Raw genomic sequence first — 21,375 nt, forward strand, 5'->3', positions numbered from 1 at the left:
CCAACTACAAGTAAAACTGAAAGCATTAACAGATTAAATCCGCCCCTGAGCACCAAAGGCTCTCACCATAAGGCTCTTTATTAGGAAGTTAAGTCTTAACAAGTGGCTTAAGGGGTGGATAAAGCTTTTCCTGGGATAATCTGCCAGCATGTTGCCCAGTGCCAGTTCCAGGACATGGAAAGAAGAAAGCAAAAATTTAGAAGATGCTGAAAATCTTGGTTTGGCGTATGGATGACCAGCAGCTGAGAGCTCCTCTCCTATCTTCGCCCCCTGAAGCTCCCTGCCATCTTCAGAAAGTCAAAGAAAGGTAATTTTTTACTCTGGCAGTTTCCTAAAAACAAAATCACATTGGGATTACATCTAAAATGCACGTGCTCACCCTAATTCTTTGTAGTCAACCTTCCAGAATTTGCCTCCATCATGTTTATTTGAACCATTTGCCAATTAACACAAAGTAATTAACACTTTTGTAAAAGACTGTCTTTGGACAATGCCACCATGGTAAAAACACCATGATTTCAAGCACTATTTTCTTTTTTTACTTTGCCGACACCAGCTCAAAAGGGGTAAGATGGAAGCCTAGTAACAGAAGGTCAGAAGCCACATTTTGTTTATAATTTTCTCCTTTTCAAGTCTACTGCTAATTATCTGCATACTTAAGAACAGCAATCCAATCAACAGGGTTTTTCCCAACGCACTGCTCTGCTGTCCTGGCTCTGCACCCTCTGCACTTACTGCAAGAGATCCGTTCTGTGTGCTGGCCGTGTTCGTGCTCTGCTCTCCGTGCGGCTGCGTGCTCCCGTAGAGCGTCAGATTGTGCTCGCTGGTCTGGCCTGCATAGTCCTGAGTATGCGGCACCCCGTACTCTGTGGGAATCCCATTCTGTGGGGGTGGCGGAAATGGTATAGTGGTGAATGGCTGCACCATTGCATCAGGAGTTGCTGCTGGCTCCTGGTTACCCTTGAGAAAGGAAAAAGGAGAAAACAGCTTTATACTACAGAAGATGCATCAAAACATCAGCCTGAGAAACAACACACATCTGTTCGTGTGAATATCCCACCCCCTGCCACAATAATATAGTACAATCTTCTTTTATCTTTTCTGTCAAAAAGAGCACACCTTGCTCCTCTGAGCCATGACACTGTTTTCTTAATCTTTTCAGAGCAACTTTCTTGCTACTGGCTGGTACACGGAGAAAAATTATGAGATTTGCAAATTGCTGTGATCTCACACAAAGCTTTACACACATTATTTTGGAAGGGGGAGGAGGCACTGACACATTGGAAGAGAGAAGGAAACACAGAGAGAAGAACAGACTTCTTGAATATCCCTAAAAGTACAGTAAACGAGCCCATCTCTTCCAGCTGAGAGTCACTGCTCTGCTCACAAGCATCATATGGTTCAGAGCACAACTCCTTGTTACATTACAGTAATAATAACAAGTTTATCTTTTAAACCCATCTGTGCAGAAGCCCCCTTCTTTGCTCTGGCAGCACCAAGTACAGAGCACAGGTATCAGTTTCTGGAATATCCCACTTGCTGCTTGCTGGCCATGCAGAAGACATCAAAGAGCTGTAGGGAACTGAGCTGAAATCGCAAGCCTGGAGCACATTCACTCTTTCCTAGTCCTGAGCATCCCTACCATCACACAAGACATTAATCCCCCACTCCTCCCTCAGCTTGGGGTATCCCACAGAGACCTCTATGCTAGGATAGTGAACTTTTTAGAAGCTTTTAGCACTTAAATGTTGCTGACATCAACAAGATGACTCAGAAACAGAGAACTGACCATGCAAAAGATATTCCCAAAAGACAGTAAGAAATGTTACACCGCCATGTCAAAAAACCACAAGAAGCAAACAAAGAAGCATGCAACCCTGCAGCCTCTGCAGGGATCTCACCAAGGGGGAAGCAGGGAGCTGTATTCAGCCACCCGGGGTGAAGGAGAAAAGCCTTGACATTGAAGCCCAACCCTGGGAAGCCCAGGCTGCTGCACCGCTCCTACTGCTTCACTGCCGCAGCAGACAAAAAATCCACAGAAAAGATTTATGATAGGAGGGCTGTTTGATTTATGTGCATGTCAACAGACTAATCCTGATTTTAAATTTTGGCTGCTGTTCCAGCCTTGGGTCCTCCCCCACAAAGCCTGGAGGTGCTCGAGCCTATTCTGACACCAGCATGCTTAAATCAATGGAGTAAAAGTGAAACAGACCTTATCCCGTGGGTAAGAAAGGCAGAGTGGGAATTACCAAGCAGCCTTTCAGGAGAGAGCATGCAGGACCTGACGGACCTCCAGTGAAGCTGGACAAACCTTTCAGTTTCTTTATCAGCCTACCTGCAGCTTTCCCTTCCGGCCGAAGGAAACAATGATAAATGCAGCACACCTCCAGCCAGCACCGGGTCATTCAGACGCTGGCTGAATCCCAAATTTGCTCTGACATTAGTCTATCTGGTCTGCCTCCCCTGGGGGCCACGTGGCCGCGCACTCCCACAGCTGAGGAGGAGAGGGAAGGGCATTCAATACCACTTAGCGGAGCCGAGCTGCAGCCTTGGCCTGCACCGTTTCATTAACTCAAGCCCAGCCACTGCACAGCCTTGCTGCCTGCAGAAACACGAAACTCCGCAGCCTTATCCGAGAGAGAAGAATTCAGGCAAGCATGCCAGCCACGGCCAGCACTCAGCTCCTTGCACACACTCCCCCGAGCAGTTGCAGCCCTGCGTCGCGTGCTCACAGGTCTGCAGAGGCTTTTTCACACACCAAGCACATTTTCCAAAAGCAGGACAGGATTTTTTTATCCCCCACCAAAACGAGGGCAGCTCTACCAGCACTCCACTTCTGCTCATTCCTTTGCCATTCTCAGCTTCAAAGCTGGGCAGTTCTGACTCTACCTAAAGCCACCACCAAGATCCACATAGCGAGTTCTAAAAAAGGAGGCAGGCGAGGTGAAACGAAGGCTATCCCACTGCAAACCAGGTATCAGCACCCCTGTGGCTCACCTGCTCAGACTGTTCATCCCCTGACACGACAGCTCGACTCTGTCCACATACTGTCTCCTTTCCAAACTCTTCTGCTTACAGTATTTCATTGTATTTGTCTGTGTGCTTCAATAGCACCCACACTGTCTCTCCCTTTCTTACATTCAAAATAGGACTACAAAGGAAACAGATTTTTTTTTTAATTAAAAAATTGGTAGGGTAACGCCAGGAAAGATGCAGGAGCAGAAATTATTTCCAATTTTTTCAAAACAAGCCAGATTTCCAAGCCAGTAGCATCCCAGATTGCAGGAAGAAAATGCTAATTAGCCCTAAACAAAACCTATCCTGCCGTCCTCTCTATGGTGCAGGGCTGCTCCCCAAAGGACACAGTCCAGCATTTGTTTAATCTCGCTCTTAGACGACTTAAAATGCGACCACATGAACCTTATATAACTTTATTTTCAATGTTTTTACCCCTCAGTTAATACTGTTCCTTCCAGTTTAAAGGCATTTCAATCTTTTAAATATTTTCTCCCCCTTCTTCAATTACCTACAAATGTTTGAAGGATGAAAAATGCTTATTCTCTCTTCTGTTCCTTGTGGCATTTTGATAATATGTATTTATTTTGAGTTTTATCACACCTCTCAAGTCAAAACATCCTGGTAACTTTATTTATTACTTCATTCTGACCTTCCTAAGGTTTTCAAAGAAAGGATTTTTGGTGCAGAATGAAATGTTTTTAATACCACTGTCACTCCTTCTCCCCCTTCAAATCACATTAACATGCAAAAATCCTATCTTTTATTACAAATGTATCCTTCATTTAATATGTCAGGTTATCTGGAGATTTATCACCATTATGTTTGTCCAGGTTTCATCATCTCATGGATTATCTGTATCTCAAATTATTTTTCTCTTTATATGATTATGGACATATTTCCCATCTGATTTTTTTTTGTAATTTTAATTTCCTTTGGTGCTTCAGAATTACTTTTTTCTCTGTTTCCACTAGTTTCTGCAGGAAAGGACTCCTGATGAGATCTCTGCAGGTTGCACAGCATACTGATATCCTCCAAACCCAGAGGAGATTCTGCCTCTTCTGTTACTCTGCCAAATTTCAACATTTGCACACTTCACATTTTCCAGAACTAACACAGGACACAGAAAAAAAATCCCATTAATCTTCAAACATAGAATCTGAACTCTTCTAACCCACCATGGAAAATCCTGCAATCAGAAGTGCTGCTTCTCACACTTCTCAGGAGATACAAAGAGCACAAAGAAACCCCCAGTTTTCCGTGTGAAGGTACATACTTAGGGGAGAGACTCAACAGAAGGTATTTTGTCTATCCAATCTTGACAACATATCTCACTGCACTGCCAATCCTGCCTGTTTTAGCTCATGAAAATCACTGAAACATTTACTTAAATGCAACAAGAAACCCAGATAGGTATGTCCAAGAGCAGTTACCATCCCCTAACACACACAAGGATGCCATCACAGGACTAGGAAAACCTGCCTGCAGTTCCCCACAAAAACTAGCGTCCTATTAAACCTCTGTGATGGCATGAAATAAATCTTATCCAATGTTCAGAAGCAGACACTTCTCTCGGCCTCAATGCATCAGCTCAGCAGTCTTCAGGAGGGGCGTGTGACAGACAGTTGGTAGCAGGAATAATTTTGGCAGTTCCAGATTCCCTCCATGACCTTGTGCTGCCATGCATCAACCATGAGAGCTGCCATCCCATGCTCAGTCTGGGAAAGGCTGTTCAGGGCAAGTGGAACTCAGTATAATTAACACATACTCCTTAAAAAAGGGAAAACATTCAGAAGGGTACAGGGTAATTTGTAGTTCAAAAAAAGAAGCACTAATTCCTGTGTTTGCTATTCATTCTGTTGCTCTGCTCCCACAGAAATCATTCGTCCACATCAGGTAGGAATTCAAAGCAAAATGTTGGCACCTTGTTCATCAGCACCCAAGCCCTCAGGGCACAAGAAGGATACCGATATCCATCTGGGCTCCCCTTTCAGGCCTCTTCTCAGCCCTACAAAGGTCCAGTCAGGTCATTGCAGGTGACAACTTTCTTCCATAAGTCAGGGGTTTGCCTACACTGCTCATTAGAAACCCATCCCACATTTTGCTTAAAAAACAAATGAGCTAAAGCAGTGAAAAATCCCTAATGGGGACACATTTCTTAAGCGTTTATGCAGCTTTAACTTAATTAATGAACTTTGTAGCTCCAAGCTATGCAGACGAACGGTAAGTAAATGCACGTAGTGGTACCTTGTGGAGGGGTGGGAAATGGAGATGATGTCTCAACAAGGAGAATGTGGTTCAGCAAATGCAACACAGGATGAATTCTTTCAGCAGACAGCAGGTGGTGATCCAAGATCACGGCACTGGAGCACCAGGAGCAAACGCTAGAAATGCACACAAAGGCCTCCTACGTCCATAAAACTGTCAAAGATCAGTCTGTTTTGTGAAGGAGTGGTTTTGTTTTGCTCATTAAAGAAATGAATGTAATTATAGGAATATGAAAGGAGCCTTATAGCAATGCAGCTCCTGATTTCTTCTGTATTGATGCACCATAAAGTGCATAGGTAGTTAAGCATAACCAACCAAATAAAAATTATAATCCTGGTAAAGCTAAACTGGTACAATTTCTGAATAGACATGGCAAAATGGCATGAGGTAACGGGTCTCTGCTATCCATAACTAGACTGTGGGTCATAAGCATCACAACAAGGTGCAGAGAAATGGCACAGCATACAAACATCAAATAATCTCTTAAAAATACCTTTGAACTCTGCCAACCCTCAAATCACTGGTACAGATGGGAGCATAAGCCTGTTAGTAGAATGGGGTTTCTAATAGGTGTATCTTCACTGAACTAATTTTTATGAAACCTTGAAGCAACCGACTTGCAGCTAACAGAGGCAATTAACCTGTTTGTGAAGACCAGAGTGTTCCAGGCTACACTGTTTGCTCTCTGCACTAACCTAATCCCTTCCGTAAACAGCAAAAATGTTTGTAGCTGGGATCTGAAGAGCCTGGCACGACTGTTCAACCTGGAGCTGCTGCCCACCCTCAGCTCTCTGCATCAAAGGGATCCTTGTAAGTGAGGGGGATGTGGGGACCACACAGTCCTTCCTACGACCCAGGTCGCAGCCTCCTGCCAGGGATGCAAACAACACACACAGCTCCAGCACAAGAAGCAAAGCACTGCTCCTCAGCTGTACACAGGCAAGAGAGAAAGGGCTTACCATACAAGGCTCCTGCCTAGGAGCAAGAGAAATAATAAAAATAATAATAAGAGGCTAGAGTTTCCTCCCTCTCCCCTTCTCACAGATGAACGAAAAGACTTATCTAGCACCGTTCCCTTCCCAAACCCCTTCCAACAGTTTCCCTTCCCACTTCTCAGCTGCCAGTTCAGAGGGGGTCTGGCTGAAGCTGCCACCTTCCCACCTCGGGCTAAGCACTCCTGCCCTCTCTCCCTGCCAGCCTGCCCACCGCTGAGCCCTTCCAGCACATATCCCAATTAAAAAAAAAATTACTCACTTTCTATTGTCAGGTTAGTTTTGTTCCCAGTTAAGAGTGCTGAAACGGCTTGGCAAGGAGCTGGAGGAGAACAAGAGCCAGAAAGGACAGGGGGTGGAGAAGATGGGGAGGGAAGGGCCATGGGCACCAGCTCTTGGATGAGCTCAGGCTGCCAGGGAGCCGCAGTCTCCAGCAGACATTAACCCTCTCCCCAGGCAATCCCACAATTTGCCCGCTGATAACAAATGTATCAGCAAGCAATTTCTTCACAAATGGGCATGGATACAAAGCAGTGCTAATGACACTGCCCACACCCACCCGGACCTAGAGCATTATCCCTTCCAGAAAAACACAGGCTGGGGAAGTCACTACACCAAAGAGAAACCCCACCCAACGCTGGTAGCTCTCACAGAAGGTGGAACCTAAGCCTTAATTCTTAAAACTCTGCTTTTGCTCTTTAGTCATGGGGATACTCAAACATAAGACAAAGTGAAGTACAGGATGATAAAGTGACAGCTTTCCAACACACCAGACACCCCAAAAGAGCGGCATGGCCATGCAGGCAACCAAAATCATCATACAACTCTCCAAAAATTAAGCAGTAACACTTTGTCTATCACAGTCATTTCATTACAGATTAGCCTCTGAATGGGAAGAGTGGTTAAAATGCCTACAGAAAGGGAATCTGGAGGCGGAAAGGAAATAAGGGCATACAAAGGATATAACCATCTCATTCTTCATCTTTGCACAAACCTGTTCCTGGATTCAGAGGGGTACGTGACCCTAACCTGACACCCACAGTACACACTACAAAGGCATTTCTGTAACTCCAGAGAGCAAGGCTGGCATGCCTGTGTGTCTGGTGACCCAGACTGATAAAATCAACACTCTTTTCTTGGTGTGGGTTGATCATATAAGGGACCTAAAAGAGGAACAGGGTGGTAAGAGGTTTTGTATTTCATTTGCACATCTGGAGCTTGATCTTTGTTTGATCTACAACACATTAGGGTAACAGAACAGGATGCTGGATTTTGACTCTACTACCATGGGCACAACAGCAATTCCTCCTGAATCCTCCCAAAAGCACAGGTCTATCTATAGGTAGTTCTGCAAATATCTGCTGAAGTTTTACACTAGTTTTGCTAAAACAGCAGAAAGTTCATACGTATTTCATATGTTTTTTTCTTTTCTTTTTTTTCAATTTCAATAGGATGTAAACATTTTAGAAAATGCTTTTTGCACTGAGTTAAGTTAAGCCTCAATAAGCTAATCTTGCACCAGAGGGAAAAAAACAAAGAAGAAAAAGATGCCTGTACTCCAGCTTGCACCTAGCTAACCATTTAAAGGCATGTTTCCTTCAATTTCCTGGTGCAAGCTTGCACTAAATTATCTAATCTTGCCCTTCCTTCTCCTAGATGTGTAAAGCAAAGGAAGAACAAGTTATCTTCCAATACACACTATCACTCCATTGCACCAAAAACTGTTCTGTAAAATAAAGCAGCTGGCCTTTTTTCTTTTTCCTAATGCATTTAAGAACGTTATAGAAAAGAACTTCAAGTCTCCCTTTGTAGGAAAGGATAAAAGAAAATTATAGTCTTATCTTACTCTTATACACAGGAAGCACTCACTCATCCCCATGCTACCACCATTTCCACTAATGGCCAACTTCTACTCTATCCCTACACAGGCTCTCAGTGCTCAATGCATACACACTTGTAAGAAGCCCTTGGGCAAGCTGCAAAGAGGCTTCCTGTTGGATATAGCCAAAGCTTTAGAGTTACACAACATTAATAAAGCCTGGGGCCACATCTACTTACCAGCCTAAAACATACCTTTCAGATTTTTAAAAGCACTGACATCTGCTCCTGAAATCTACATTATTCCCCACTCAAAAAAAAAATAGTTAAATGTTACTGGCACAAAGACATCCCAACAAATGCTTTCAATCAATTCACGCTCTCGGGGGCTGATTAGAGAAAATTGTTTCAAGAGATGACATCGGGGTCTCAACATCTGTTTCCATTCCATATTAGGAATGAAACTACCTTCCAGAATTATTGGGGAGAAGGGGGTAGGAGTGTGAAACAAAGGAAGAAGTCACCACAATGGGTATATCTTCAGAACAGAGCCAGCAAGTAGAAGAAAAGCTAAGGTTCTATTTTTTGTTCCAGATTGATCCTTCAACACCTATTCTTGCTGTGTTCTCTCCACCCAAGCAATATTCCAAGTGACTGTTTTCCACTTCACATTCACATTGAACATTCTTGAGGGGAAAAAGATTTCCATAAGACAACTAGCTTTCAACAAATCACCATGAAAATAAAGTCCTAAAATACTACACATCCAGTCCTACATTAATCCAGCGGGCACCCAGAGTGGCAGAAGCACATCCCACACAGCAAAGATTACTCTACTGTCAGGAAAAGACGCTTAAGTTTCTTCTTTCAGACCAGAATTCAAATGAGTCACAGCTAAGAAACAGTGTGTTGCAGATGTGTCACGTATGTTTAATCCAAACTAACTGTGATTAGCTGTTCAGCAGATTAGCAAACCAATCACACTCTCAGCTGCCTGATTGCAGATCCTCTCTCAGGGAAGCAGAGGCCAGTGGTGGGGCAGGAATGTGGTAACTACTCTTTCAGGAGTGGTCCATAGTAGCACCAGGGTATCTGGGCACTCATGTATGTGACACGTTGGATGGCACAGAGGACCTTCCTGTGCTGGTTTTCGGTCTAACACTTGACAACTGACCAGTGGTTCCTGGTGCTGCTAAAAAAAGAAGGGCTACAGGATATGGAAATGTAACAGGGAAGAAAATCCCACCTGGTCCCACAGTATCTCTTGACCAGGCTGTCAGGGTATTGTCACAGCTACTGTCACCTCAGCTAATCCTGTAGTCAGATTGTTCACTTTGCACAGCTTTGTTTCAGGGAAGACGGTAACTCTACACATGACATATTTAAAAAAAAGTATCTGCTTCTCCAACCCCAAACAGGTCACTGGAGCTGGACAGATAAGCAATTTTTCATCCCATGTCTCCACTCTGCAAACGGATTCTCATCCTGTATCTGCAAGTACATCACCAAACCTCAGTGAGCGTGGAGAGTTATTCCTGCAACCTCAAGAATTCAAACGGCTTTCCTGAATGTTTAAATCCTCATGAAGCTCATTCAGTCCCCCTTAGAAAGATTTGTATCTACTTTAGTCACAAGAATTTCTCAAAGCCCTTGCTCTGCAACACAGCTATCTGTAATAGACTCTTCCAGATCTCTCTCTATATCCAGTGCTCTTCTAGGAAGGATTTTGAAGATCACTTTTGGTATCAGGCTTTCCTGTCCCACTCTCCCCTGCTGTGCAGGCTGTGAGCTGAAGGCAGTACTGAGCTGTGCAGAGGTGCTGCTTTGAGCTGGTTTGGCTCCTGGAGGAAAGACAAACCTTAAAGCCCTGTCTGGCAGCTTCACTTACATAGGTCCCTTCAATTCCCCAGATTTCAGCAGCCAGCAGGAAAGTCCTCTCATCTGCCTGCACTAACTCCAGTATCACACAGGAAAAAAGCAGTCCTGCCTTTGCTGCCAGCGCAGGAGGAGGAGGAAGGGAGAAAGTGCTGGGAAGGGGAGAACACATCTGGAATCAATTGGAGAGAGCTGAATGCCTTGGAAAGAACTGCAGAGCTGGCAGAAACCATAGCGAGGAGCTGCATGTTCGGACGTGACTATGAAGCAAAGGTGGGGGACGAGACGTATTCAGCATACTTAAACACAAAACCAGAGCTCCTCTTGGGGCTTTTGGGTTTTATTAATGCAAGCAGCTAAACGTTTCAGTCCTGTCATATTTTCACTGCCCCTGGCCTATCATGGGTAAGGTCAGAATTCAGTACAGAAGACAGGAGATGAGGCAAGCGGGACCCATCTGTGACTCGAATAGAAGGACTCAGGCACGCCACAGCAATATTATATCAAGCTGCTCTGAGGGTGCAGGGCAGAGGAAGTCTGGGACTGACTTGGCACATGTTTGAGAACAGAAATTTGATGGTTTGAAAATGCAGATTTCTTCCCACACTTACTTTCCATTTCAGTAATGGATTCTCCTATCTCCTGCTACTCATTTGTTCCAAGAGTAGTTTTCCATTTTCAAGGAAGCCTACACTGTGTGTCCTGGAAAGCAGAGGTTCTGGAAAGGAGCAGAGAGTCACAGGAAACAACTCACCAGTGCAGCAGCCTGGTACGAAGAGTGACTACAGCTGTTCAGCTATATTACCAACAAGTAGGATGTGTGAAGCGCTGCTGCCTTGGTACGTGGCCTGGGCCAGGTGAAAAGTAAAACACATGCTTCCATATATGAATTTTAAAAACAGAATTAAAAAATTCAAAAGGGAACACAAAAGAGCAACAGAAATGACCACAAGATTGGAAAAAGCCACATGGTTGTACACTGAAAAACCTGAAAAGCCCAATTTATTTTGCTTACAATTAAAAAATATATTAAGTGGCAACTGATTATTTTGTGAAAACATATTAATTGTGAGGGGGGAAAACAACCACAAGCATATAATCTTTAATAACAAAAGGTATCAAGAAAACCTATAGCAAAAGCTGAGCCTGATAAATTCAGCTCTGGTAAAAGACACCACTTCATTTTGTTTGCTGATTTCTAAATGACAGTCATTAGGTCAGCTGCTGAGAAGGGCTCAGTCCTTTCCATCTCTTTGCGCCTTTGTGATGAAAACATTATGTCACTCAAAACAGAGGTACCTCAGTGAGACATAATGACCTACAACACACCTACGGCCAGAAGAGATGATCTAAACCCAGATTATACGACAATATTCTGGAAAGCTAACAAGAGCTGGTGGAAGTCAATGCACATAAATTAAAGATGATTAAACTAAGCAGTATAAACATTTATAAGCAAAATGACTTCACCTTATGGAGAGGAACAAGCTATTGAAAAGCCTAAGTGCAGTTTTGTGTACCACCTAATATGATAAACTACCAACTGGCCTCAGAATCAGCGGCTCTGCTTTCCTCTCCGGCTGCTGTGAGATCTTGTCATGCCACGGCCATTGCCAGAAAATTAATCCAAACAATAGTCATCTGTTTGGTCATAAACTGAACTGTCTCGCTTTATATCTGCTTAAGCACGATGCCCAAAGCAGTGAGGAGGCTGAACATATGGCCAGGGCAGAGAGACGAAGGTGACTATTCTTCTCACAGCGGCCCACAGTTACGCTACATTAAGCGCAACTTGAAAATGCACCTGAAAGCCACTTCATAGGAGAACAAGAGGCTACCTAGACATTTAGCATATGTTACTGCCACTACCTGCTTCACTTAGACTTAACTTCTAGAGCAGCCTCATGTAAGCCAGCATAAAGCTGGTTTGTATACAGTGAATTTGTCAAGCATCTCAGGAAAGATTTCCCCATTGTTATAAAAGCCTTTTAAAGCCTCTTTCCCCCAGGCCTTCCAGCTAATGTATGTTTACCAAATTCCTGCCTTAACCACAAACCCCTATAGACTTCTCCCCTAAACAGGCCACCTGCACAGCTCAGAGGTAAAGCTCGAGATCAGAGGCACATTTGACCACCTTTCAGGTGTCGTCTCCTGGGCTGGGTGTGATTAATGCAGCTCCTGCAGCCCCCATGCTCAACAGCAGCTTTGGAAGAAGGCCAGTCTCTCTTGCCACCACCACATCAATGCCTTGGTCACACAAAGCATGTGTGGCTTTAACAGCAGTGATATACCAAACAGTCACATTAAACTATTGTGTGTTACTGGCAGTCCCATTTTTAAACTGCTCTATTTTACCGAAGCTAAATTGATAAAACTTAAATGCTAAATTGATATAAGGGCATCCCATTCTAGTAGTGCTCAGCATCCACAGCTCCCTTCATTATATTCCTGTGAAATTCACTCCCCCATAATTCTCAGGAGATCTCCACCTTTCGCAGCCAAGTGTGTTAAAGGTCCTTTTATCCCCCCCCTCCTCACACACCTACAGAAAGACAACAGCACAGGCTACAGAAAACTTATACCCTTTCAGCCAGTCAGTTTGCCTTTCTGTACCTCCCCTTTCACGCACACAGTGTCAGGCTAAACAAAGCCGTTCACTCTAGGATGCAGGCCTGGAAAAAAAGCATTAGCATCTGGCAACCAAGAGCAGCACATGAGCCTGAGAGCAAATACAAGTCTCTGGCATGAAGAGGAAACACCAAAATGCACGCCTGACTGCTCCTGTCAATCTTGTAGTGGGGGAATGCCCGATTATTTTTTTAAACATATTTTTATCATATTACTGAAAGGAAATGCCAGGGACTGCTGTGGCCCCTGTCCCTTGAGGCTCCACTGCGGCCATCAGGCTGCACTGCCGTTGCAAGGATGAATATTTAAACAGGGCAATAAATATTTCAGAGCACATTCATCCCAACGAGAAGTCTACTAGCATAGAGAGCAGAGACAACCACGCAGGGCCAGGGCCGCTCCCTGTTCTGCCCCTCCAGTTCCCACACCGCCTGCCCTCCCTTGGCCTTACTTCCCTCCAGCCCTCACCAGGCACCTGAGAGCCTCAAATATTCATGAGCACAGCTCCGGTTACTTTCCAAACAAGTAGAAACACCCGTGAAAAAGTAAAGTGCTCTGCTTTCCAGAGGGGTGCAGAACACAACTAGCACATGCTTTCTTTCTCCGCTTTTGGGTGCTCCTACTCAAGAAGAAAATAATTTCCTTGAAGACCCCACAGGGTCTTAAATCTTTTAATACTGTACTTCAAAAATGCAAAAAACTAAGACCAACAAACCCAAAAGCTCAACAACACCTGGTCAAGCAAAAATGCGTGACAATCTGCCTCTTCCCCCCACAACTCCCTCCCTTAATTTCAGTCACGCATTTACTCAGGCATTTCTCCATTGCGAGCAGCTCCGCTGGCCTCTCAGTGGGATGCTAACAGATGTACACAACTTGGCCAACACTGGCACCAACAAAATTGGCTCAAAAATAGGTTTAGGATGTAACAGAAAATGCATTCATTTACTCAACCATGCATTTACTCAACTATCACCTGCATGTCCCTTCATGTACTGGGGGCTATTTCAACTGTCATAGTGATAAAAACTTGGAGTTTTAACTAGGACCTTTGCTACACTCTCACTTCTAAGTTTTCATTGTTTAAAGACAATTTCACAGGGTAACTACTGTGCAGAAAATCAAAATCACATAGAGAGACACTTAGTCAGCATCAGATCTATAGGGCCATGAAACCTTTGGCCAGACGCAAAAATGATCTTTCACAATGACTTCCACTGCATATCTCACTAGACTCAAAAGATCAAAGATATTTGCTGGTTACACAATATATGGAGAAGGCTTCAGAAAATGAGTACGCCTACTGTGAGTGAAAGAAAGACAAAAAGATACCTTCACAAACAGCAGCCAGCAAACAAAGGGTTATCCTAAATGACAGGCAAAAACTAGTCTGCCCTGGCTAACTGAGCCATACCACGGCATCTCCTTTCCAGGTAAAGGCTGCAATGAATAGTACATAGAAGGAGAGAAATCTCTGCCTTTCCTGATACCCATGGACCATCTTTTAAAAGATGACAGTAACTAAACCACAATCTCAATGCATCACATGCTGTCCAAGAGGCCTCTCGGACTGCGCAAGAAGATACTCCTCATACCTGGATCTTGGCCCAGCTTTAAGTACAAGCTGGGCACCAAATGGCTCAGCCCTGTCATGGTATAGGCACAGCAGGGAGCGTGCAAGGCTATGCGACAACTCGGCAAGGTCTCCAGATGCACAGCCTTGGATTAAACTGCTGAATTCCCCTGCAGTCTTATTTCAGCTGCCTTTAGACCTTTGAAGGAGAACAGCCGGTTCTTTGCTATGCACAGAAAGGGCCCTGCAGTACATCAAGAGTGAGCTTCCTATGGCAATCCAGAGCTCCTGCTATCTCATCCCTGGTCCTCATAGTCAAGGGAAGAGACCAAGGCAGCACTCAAGTGCTGCACAGCTGCTTGGGATAGCAGTTTCTTATTAATGAAATTCTCTCATCGTCCTGCTCTGTGGCACGAAATGGTTCCAAACTGAAGTACTGAACTGTCAAGTAACAAAATCTCTTTCCATGTCAGGAAGAGCAGCTGCCTACTGAATAGGTGGATTAATCACCTGCCACTACCCTCTATCGCTTCTGCTCCTGAAAGAGCAGCAGCATCCCTTCCTCCTTCAAGACTGGTCACCAGCCATGCCACCAGAAAGATGCTGTTTATATTAAAAGTACAAAATAGCAGTCATAGCCGTGTAACTCAAAGAGTGACAACAATCCTGTTGTTTTGCTAACAGTGAGTCCTGGGATTTTACATCTCTGCTGCTAACCACCCCCCCCCTCCCCCCCCCGTCCTTCATATATCACTGATAGTAAAGGATCCAGACACAAGTCATATCAACTTGACCCAAAAAGCACCTTGTACTTTCCTATGTTATTAACACACCTCATACACAGATAAAGGAAAACATCTTGGAAGACGAGCGTTACCTCACCAAGTAATTTAGAGCAGGAGGCACCATTTTACAGCAGACATCAAAATAATGAGTGCTCCTCTGCTGACTGTGCAGCTCCATGTCATTCCCATGATGGGCTGCATATCCAGCAGCACGCTAATGTGGAAAAATCCAGTATCTAATCCCAGGCAAGAATAAAAAAAAACATGTTTGATACCATACAAAAAGTGTTAGGAAGGAAAACACTTAAATCTGTGGTTCCTGAGGACCTCTCATGACTCAGAAAACAAATGCAAACAGATGTAAAAGTTAATTTGGATCATATCAGCTTCACTGGCATGCAAAGGGCAGAGCAGGTACCCTGGGGAGAGGGAGGGAACGATTTGCCATAGATCAGGTTACTATCACTGACAGCTGACCTAAAACACCACAAAATTTTGGCAGACTCTGCCAGATTTTCTAATTTTCAAAGGTGCAACTGCCTCCTTTAAAAGATGTGATGTGTGAAACGCATAACACTAACTGAGGTCAGGGATGAAGGAGATCCTGCAGCAGAAGTATCTAAGTGGTCCAGATGATAATCCTTGCTGCTTTAGAAGAGCCCAATTAACTGAAAAAAGAAGAAAGCAGAAGTGAATTGTTCCTTTGAAGATGTAAAATTTTTGATCGAAAGCAATGAGGACAAAAGGAACTGAAATAATTTCTCCGCAGTCTGAAGCTACTGCAAGGAACAGACAGACGGACAGTTGCTCTGTCCTACAAACATGTTCCTTCAAAACAGATGTCTGCCTGCAACCCAACACACACAGCCTGTGAAGCCAGAGACCCAGATTGCTGGGTAGGCTCCATGGAATAATCCCCCAGATGGGCCAGCACAGACCACGGACATACTTCATCACTGTCAAACCTGAGAAACGTCCTTCAGCATGAGCCCTCGACACTTGGTTTTAACTTTATCTTGTTTGACGGGTTCTGAACAGCACATCATCACACACCAAGCATTGTTTCTGTCCTATTATACTTTTAGAAAGAGTTAATGTTCAAAAGTGGACAACAACAGCATGGGTAGTAGTTCACATCAGCCAACATATTTATTGTCAGCTTTGCTTTGTTAGGCCTTCAAAATGCACTAGATGATTCACAGGAAGACTGATATATCTGAAAAACTTTCTTTCAATTGCTTTTTTAGCTTCCCCTTGCATGACTAGGACATAAACCCTTCCAGAATCCCAGTGTTTGGCACAACAGGATAGAAGGACCACCTGCAATTTAGAGCCATGTTTGATCTTAGAATCATAGAATCGATTGGGTTGGAAAAGACCTCCGAGATCATCAAGTCCAACCCTTGGTCCAGCTCCAGTCCCTTTACCAGATCATGGCACTCAGTGCCACGTCCAATCTCAGTTTAAAAATCTCCAGGAATGGTGAATCCACCACCTCTCTGGGCAGCCCATTCCAATGCCTGAGCACTCTCTCTGGAAAGAATTTTTTTCAGATCTCCAACTTACATTTCCCCTGGCAGAGCTTGAGCCCGTGCCCCCTTGTCCTATTCTTGAGTGTCTGGAAGAAGAGACCAACCCCCACCTGGCCAGAACTTCCCTTCAGGGAGTTCCAGACAGTGCTGAGGTCACCTCTGAGCCTCCTCTTCTCCAGGCTAAACAACCCCAGCTCCCTCAGCCTCTTCCCACAGGGCTTGTGCTCCAGTCCCTTCTCCAGCCTTGTTGCTCTTCTCTGGACCCGCTCCAGCATCTCAATATCCTTTCTGAACTGAGGGGCCCAGAACTGAACACAACACTCAAGGTGTGGCCTCACCAAGGCAGAGTACAGGGGAAGGATCACTTCCCTGGTGCTGCTGGCCACGCTATTTTTGATACAGGCCAGAATCCCACTGGCCTTCTTGGCCACCTGGGCACACTGTTGGCTCATTTTGAGCTTCCTGTCAATTAGTACCCCCAGGTCCCTTTCTACCTGGCTGCTCTCCAGCCATTCTGTCCCCAGCCTGTAGCGCTGCATGGGGTTGTTGTGGCCAAAGTGCAGGACCCGGCACTTGGCCTTGTTGAACCTCATCCCATTGGAATCAGCCTATCTCTCAAGTCTACCCAGATCCCTCTGCAGAGCCCTCCTGCCTTCCAGCAGGCTGACACTCCCTCCCAACCTGGTGTCATCAGCAAATTTGCTGATGATGGACTCAATCCCCTCATCTAAATCATCAATAAAGATGTTAAACAGGACTGGACCCAACACTGACCCCTGGGGAACACCACTAGTGACCGGCTGCCAGCTGGATGTAGCTCCATTCACCAGCATCTTAGATGATCACAGAGGAAACAGTTTGAGCAACAGCCTCTAGTTTTGAGCTGTGCTTCAGCTGCGTACTACCAACACTACACCTAATCAAGAGTCTCATCTCCATGCACTTAAGTAAGAGCAGGACTAACACAGCTGACCTCACACAGGGGCACAGGAGCAGCTCACGCAGGCACCGTAATCCCCAGGAGAAATTTGGGACATACAGCTGAGGGCAATTCTGGAACCACTTCACAGCTGGATTGTTGAAGATGTCCCTGCTCATTGCAGAGGGGCTGGACTAGATAACCTTAAAAGGTCCCTTCCAACCCAAACCATTCTATGATTCTACAATTTTATACTGGCTACAGGAAGACTTCTGCTAGGATTGCCTGAGCAGTAGAGCCAGAAGGCTCATCACAACTCTGCATTTAAATTGTGTCAATCAAATATGGTTCCTTCCTGCCACCAGACTCTTTTCTCTTAGATGTAGGCCAGAGAGTGTCTCAGAATAATATAGTATAGTGACACACAGAGCCTCACAGCTAACCTAGAGGCCTAGTACACTTTTGAAAGCCACTACAGCCCTCCACAAACTCCCTAAAGAATTAAATTTATCTTCCTTTATGCTCCTCCAAAACATTAAGAAATTCCTATTACTCAGCTCTAGCTATTCTTCTCTGTGTTACAAATAACATAGCTAATAGTTTCCTACCCACCCATTAAAAAAAAAAAAAAGCCACTGGCTTTCTAAATACTTCTGCTTTAAACAGAGGTCTGGCTGGGAGGTGCATTCTTGGCCACGTGGCTGAGCTGCCAAGCAGGACCCCAGCCACCCAAAGGCAGGGAGGCTTGGAGCTGGCAGGCAGGAGGCAGGGAGGGCATGGATGTGAACAAAGATGCTCAGCTCTGCAGCTTCCAGTGCAGCTTTCTTCTTCTGTGCCACACTTGCACTAACTCCTGCAGCTCACTGTCAAAACCAATTAAGAGTGCTCCTAACAAAACCCCAAAAAAAGTCCTGAGAAATCTGAGCTGAAAGGGACAGTGAAGCCATTGCCTTTCTCACCTCCACAGAACAGGGCTCATTACAGGACCCTCATTTTGTCCAGGGCCGAAGTCACCACTGGGCTGCTCAAAGCTGCAGTTTCAGACTTGATGGAAAATACAGCTCAGGGATCTTTAATCTGATTAAGCTCAATTTGGATTCATCTCACTGAATAAGACAAAGTATTCAGAAGCCGTGTATTTTTACGAAGCATTGAGATCTCTGCAGTATTTTTCCCACCACTCTGAAGTCCATGTTACCAGATAAATTCATTCTCACACCCTTCGCAGCATTTTGATCAAAAGAAGCTTTGAAGACCTAGAGTCTCATAAAAATTCTCTTAGGATGAAGGTTTGCAACTGGCTTTGGATGACCTAAATTCTTTCTGCTACCAAGAGGGTCAGTTCCTCCTTGGCTACACCTCTTCATCGGTCACAATCTGTCACCCATGTCCCTGTGAAGGACACACGGAGCAAGAACTGTCCCAAATTCTCACCACAGCCTTCAGTCACCACCTTCTTTATTCCTGTATCTCACCCCACCATACTCTTTGCCACAGATTGGCTCCATCACACAGTCTAAACATGACTCCCAAAAAGCATTAACACCTCCACAGCCAAACTTAGATAAGAGGGACTACTAGAACTACTTTTCCTCCCCTTCCCACTGCTTTGAAACAGAAGCGAGCTTCATCCTGGAACAGGGTGGAGACAGACCAAACAATGGTTTTGCAAAGCAAATGTAACAACATTAAACAGCATCACACACACAAAGAAAAGCAAGGGGGAAAGTTAAAGGCAAACTAGGCTGCATTAAATATTTGATCACTAAGCAAAGCTAACATACCCAAATACCTTATAGTCCAACCATTCACTAATTTTGCCAAATTACCACACTCTTCCTCCTCTGCCTCCTGATTCAAGGTGGAAGGATCCTTTGCAAGTTAAGATAGATGTAAAACTCTGCCTGTTGAAACCCTGAAATCCTTTCCCTTGCTACCCTATTTACCTCAATATTTTAAAAAGCAAGAAGGGACACATGCTGGAAAACAAAAACTTTCCGTACTCCTGCCCCCAAATATTCCTGAGTATTTTGCGTAATTGTTCAGTTTTGATAACCTCCTTTCATATGCTGCAATAGCCAAAATGAAAAAAGCTACAAAGAACAACAAATCAAATTAAGGGTTTCACTCTACATGGAGGGTACACAGGACAAAGGAGGACTAGTGCTATCCAAGAAATCCAAACTCCTCTCCAAGGCATTTTTGAATCAGTCTTCTTCAGTAATTTAAAGCAAATTTTGCTATTAGGACTGGAGGGAGAGTATAGGCTTCAGATAAGGAGCTTCAGTGAAACCCAATAGGTGAATGATGGTCTATGTACTGCATAGGTCAAACTCTGATTATCTAAATCTTGGCTAATCAAAAGCAATTATCTGAAAGTCAAATATGCCCTCCAAGCCAGATAACTCAGCAAGACCAGGACTTATATAAAGCACACAGAAATCCTAAACTCCACAGGACCACATCTGCAGACACTATGAATTTTAAGCAGGATAACTGGGAGGACAGTTCAGAGGGTTTTAACCATGCTCGAGACTTCCAGCCTGAGGGCAGACTTCAGAAGCTAGAAAGATTACCCTTGCAATTACTTGGACATTTTTGGTGCCTCCATGCACCCTCAGATTACAGGCTACTTGGAGTGCAATTCCAGTTACCTATTTAGAGACTACTCAGGGTAAAAGTCTCCATTATAGGCAGGGCTCATAGAGCCAGCCTGGCTGATATTGTAGGATCCCGTTTTCCTTTGTTTATAATTCTGAGAAACCACTCAAACTGAATTTTTTTTTCATGCTATCTGTAATTGATTTCAGGGTTGGCAATTTTTTGTGTTACTTCAGCCACAGCAATCCAACATGAGAAAGAAGTATATGAGGATCTCGTATTTAACAGAAAAAATTGCACTTCAGGAATCTGTATTTAGTAACCATACTAAAAAGCCGCCAAAATCTGACCAACATTATAACAAAACTATGGAAAACCACAGTGACTGTCTTATATTTTATCAATTAAATCTGCTAGTAAAGCTATACACAATGGTCCAAAAAGGCTAAAAAAGGAAAGAAATAATATGCAGAACCTGCCAAAAAGGAAAGAACTGATCCATTCTTTATCATGGAAAGAACAAACGGTGGCAAAAAGCTTTAGGTTAAATACTAGGAAAGACTTAGCAATGCTCAGAAAGGCTGGGAGTGGCAGGTTAAAGGCAGGTTACTTGCCATAAGGAATGGTTTAGCTATTGTTTATTCCTACAGGAAACGGAGATGCTCTTCAGGGTGGCTGGCAGGGCTGCTTACACATCCCATTTTCTGTGATTTCATGCTCTTATTTGGGGCTTGTCCACATCTTCACAGGGGATATTGGCCATGTCAGATCTAGGTCTGGAGATCAGTGACAGCAGGGAGATGACCCATCTGCTGTACTTTGCACCATCTCCTTCGTAGGGATGATGTGCCATCAAGTAGCAGTTACCCTCCTCAAATCCAAAAAACCCAAGATACAGATTTGTAAGTACAGCAGGAGGAAAGTAAATTGAGACAAGAAGCCTGGGCGCTAACAGGACAGACAGTGACAGGGAGAAAAGGGATAGAACAGACAAGTCTGACTGCAAGAGGAGAAGAGAAGGCAAACTAAATGAAGAATGCAAGGAGTGGGTGGAGAATTAAAAAAACCTATGACAAGGAGACCATAGCAAGGACAGGGAGGAGGAGGAAGAGAAGCAGAGAAAGAATAAGCAGGTTTAAAAATCAGCTGAGAAGGAACTGAAGTGATCAAGGTAAAACCTGCCAAAACAGGACGGCATGTAACTGGAGAGGAATGAAGACAAGAGAGAGCATGGGCACAGATTCGTATGGGACAAGCTAGTGACCAGGGATCACAAGGAGAGAGTGAGAGGAAGAAGACATATCCATCAATCAATGATGGACAGCAGAGGTGAGACAGGGGTGGAAGAGAAGGGAAATGTGCATACCAG

At 44.4% G+C, this 21,375-nt stretch overlaps 1 protein-coding gene across 12 annotated transcripts in view; it reads right to left on the minus strand.

Moving 5' to 3' along the window:
* RBFOX2 (RNA binding fox-1 homolog 2) overlaps positions 1-21,375 on the minus strand; it is a 175,154-nt gene that overhangs the window by 62,644 nt on the left and 91,135 nt on the right. For all 12 annotated transcript variants that reach the window (XM_071551675.1, XM_071551676.1, XM_071551679.1 and 9 more), the window contains one exon: positions 736-960. In XM_071551675.1, coding sequence (XP_071407776.1) covers positions 736-960 — 225 coding nt within the window. The remainder of the gene's footprint in view (positions 1-735; positions 961-21,375) is intronic.

This window comes from Pithys albifrons, chromosome 3, assembly GCF_047495875.1.
Source record: "Pithys albifrons albifrons isolate INPA30051 chromosome 3, PitAlb_v1, whole genome shotgun sequence".
In the NCBI taxonomy this organism is placed as follows: Eukaryota; Metazoa; Chordata; class Aves; order Passeriformes; family Thamnophilidae; genus Pithys; species Pithys albifrons.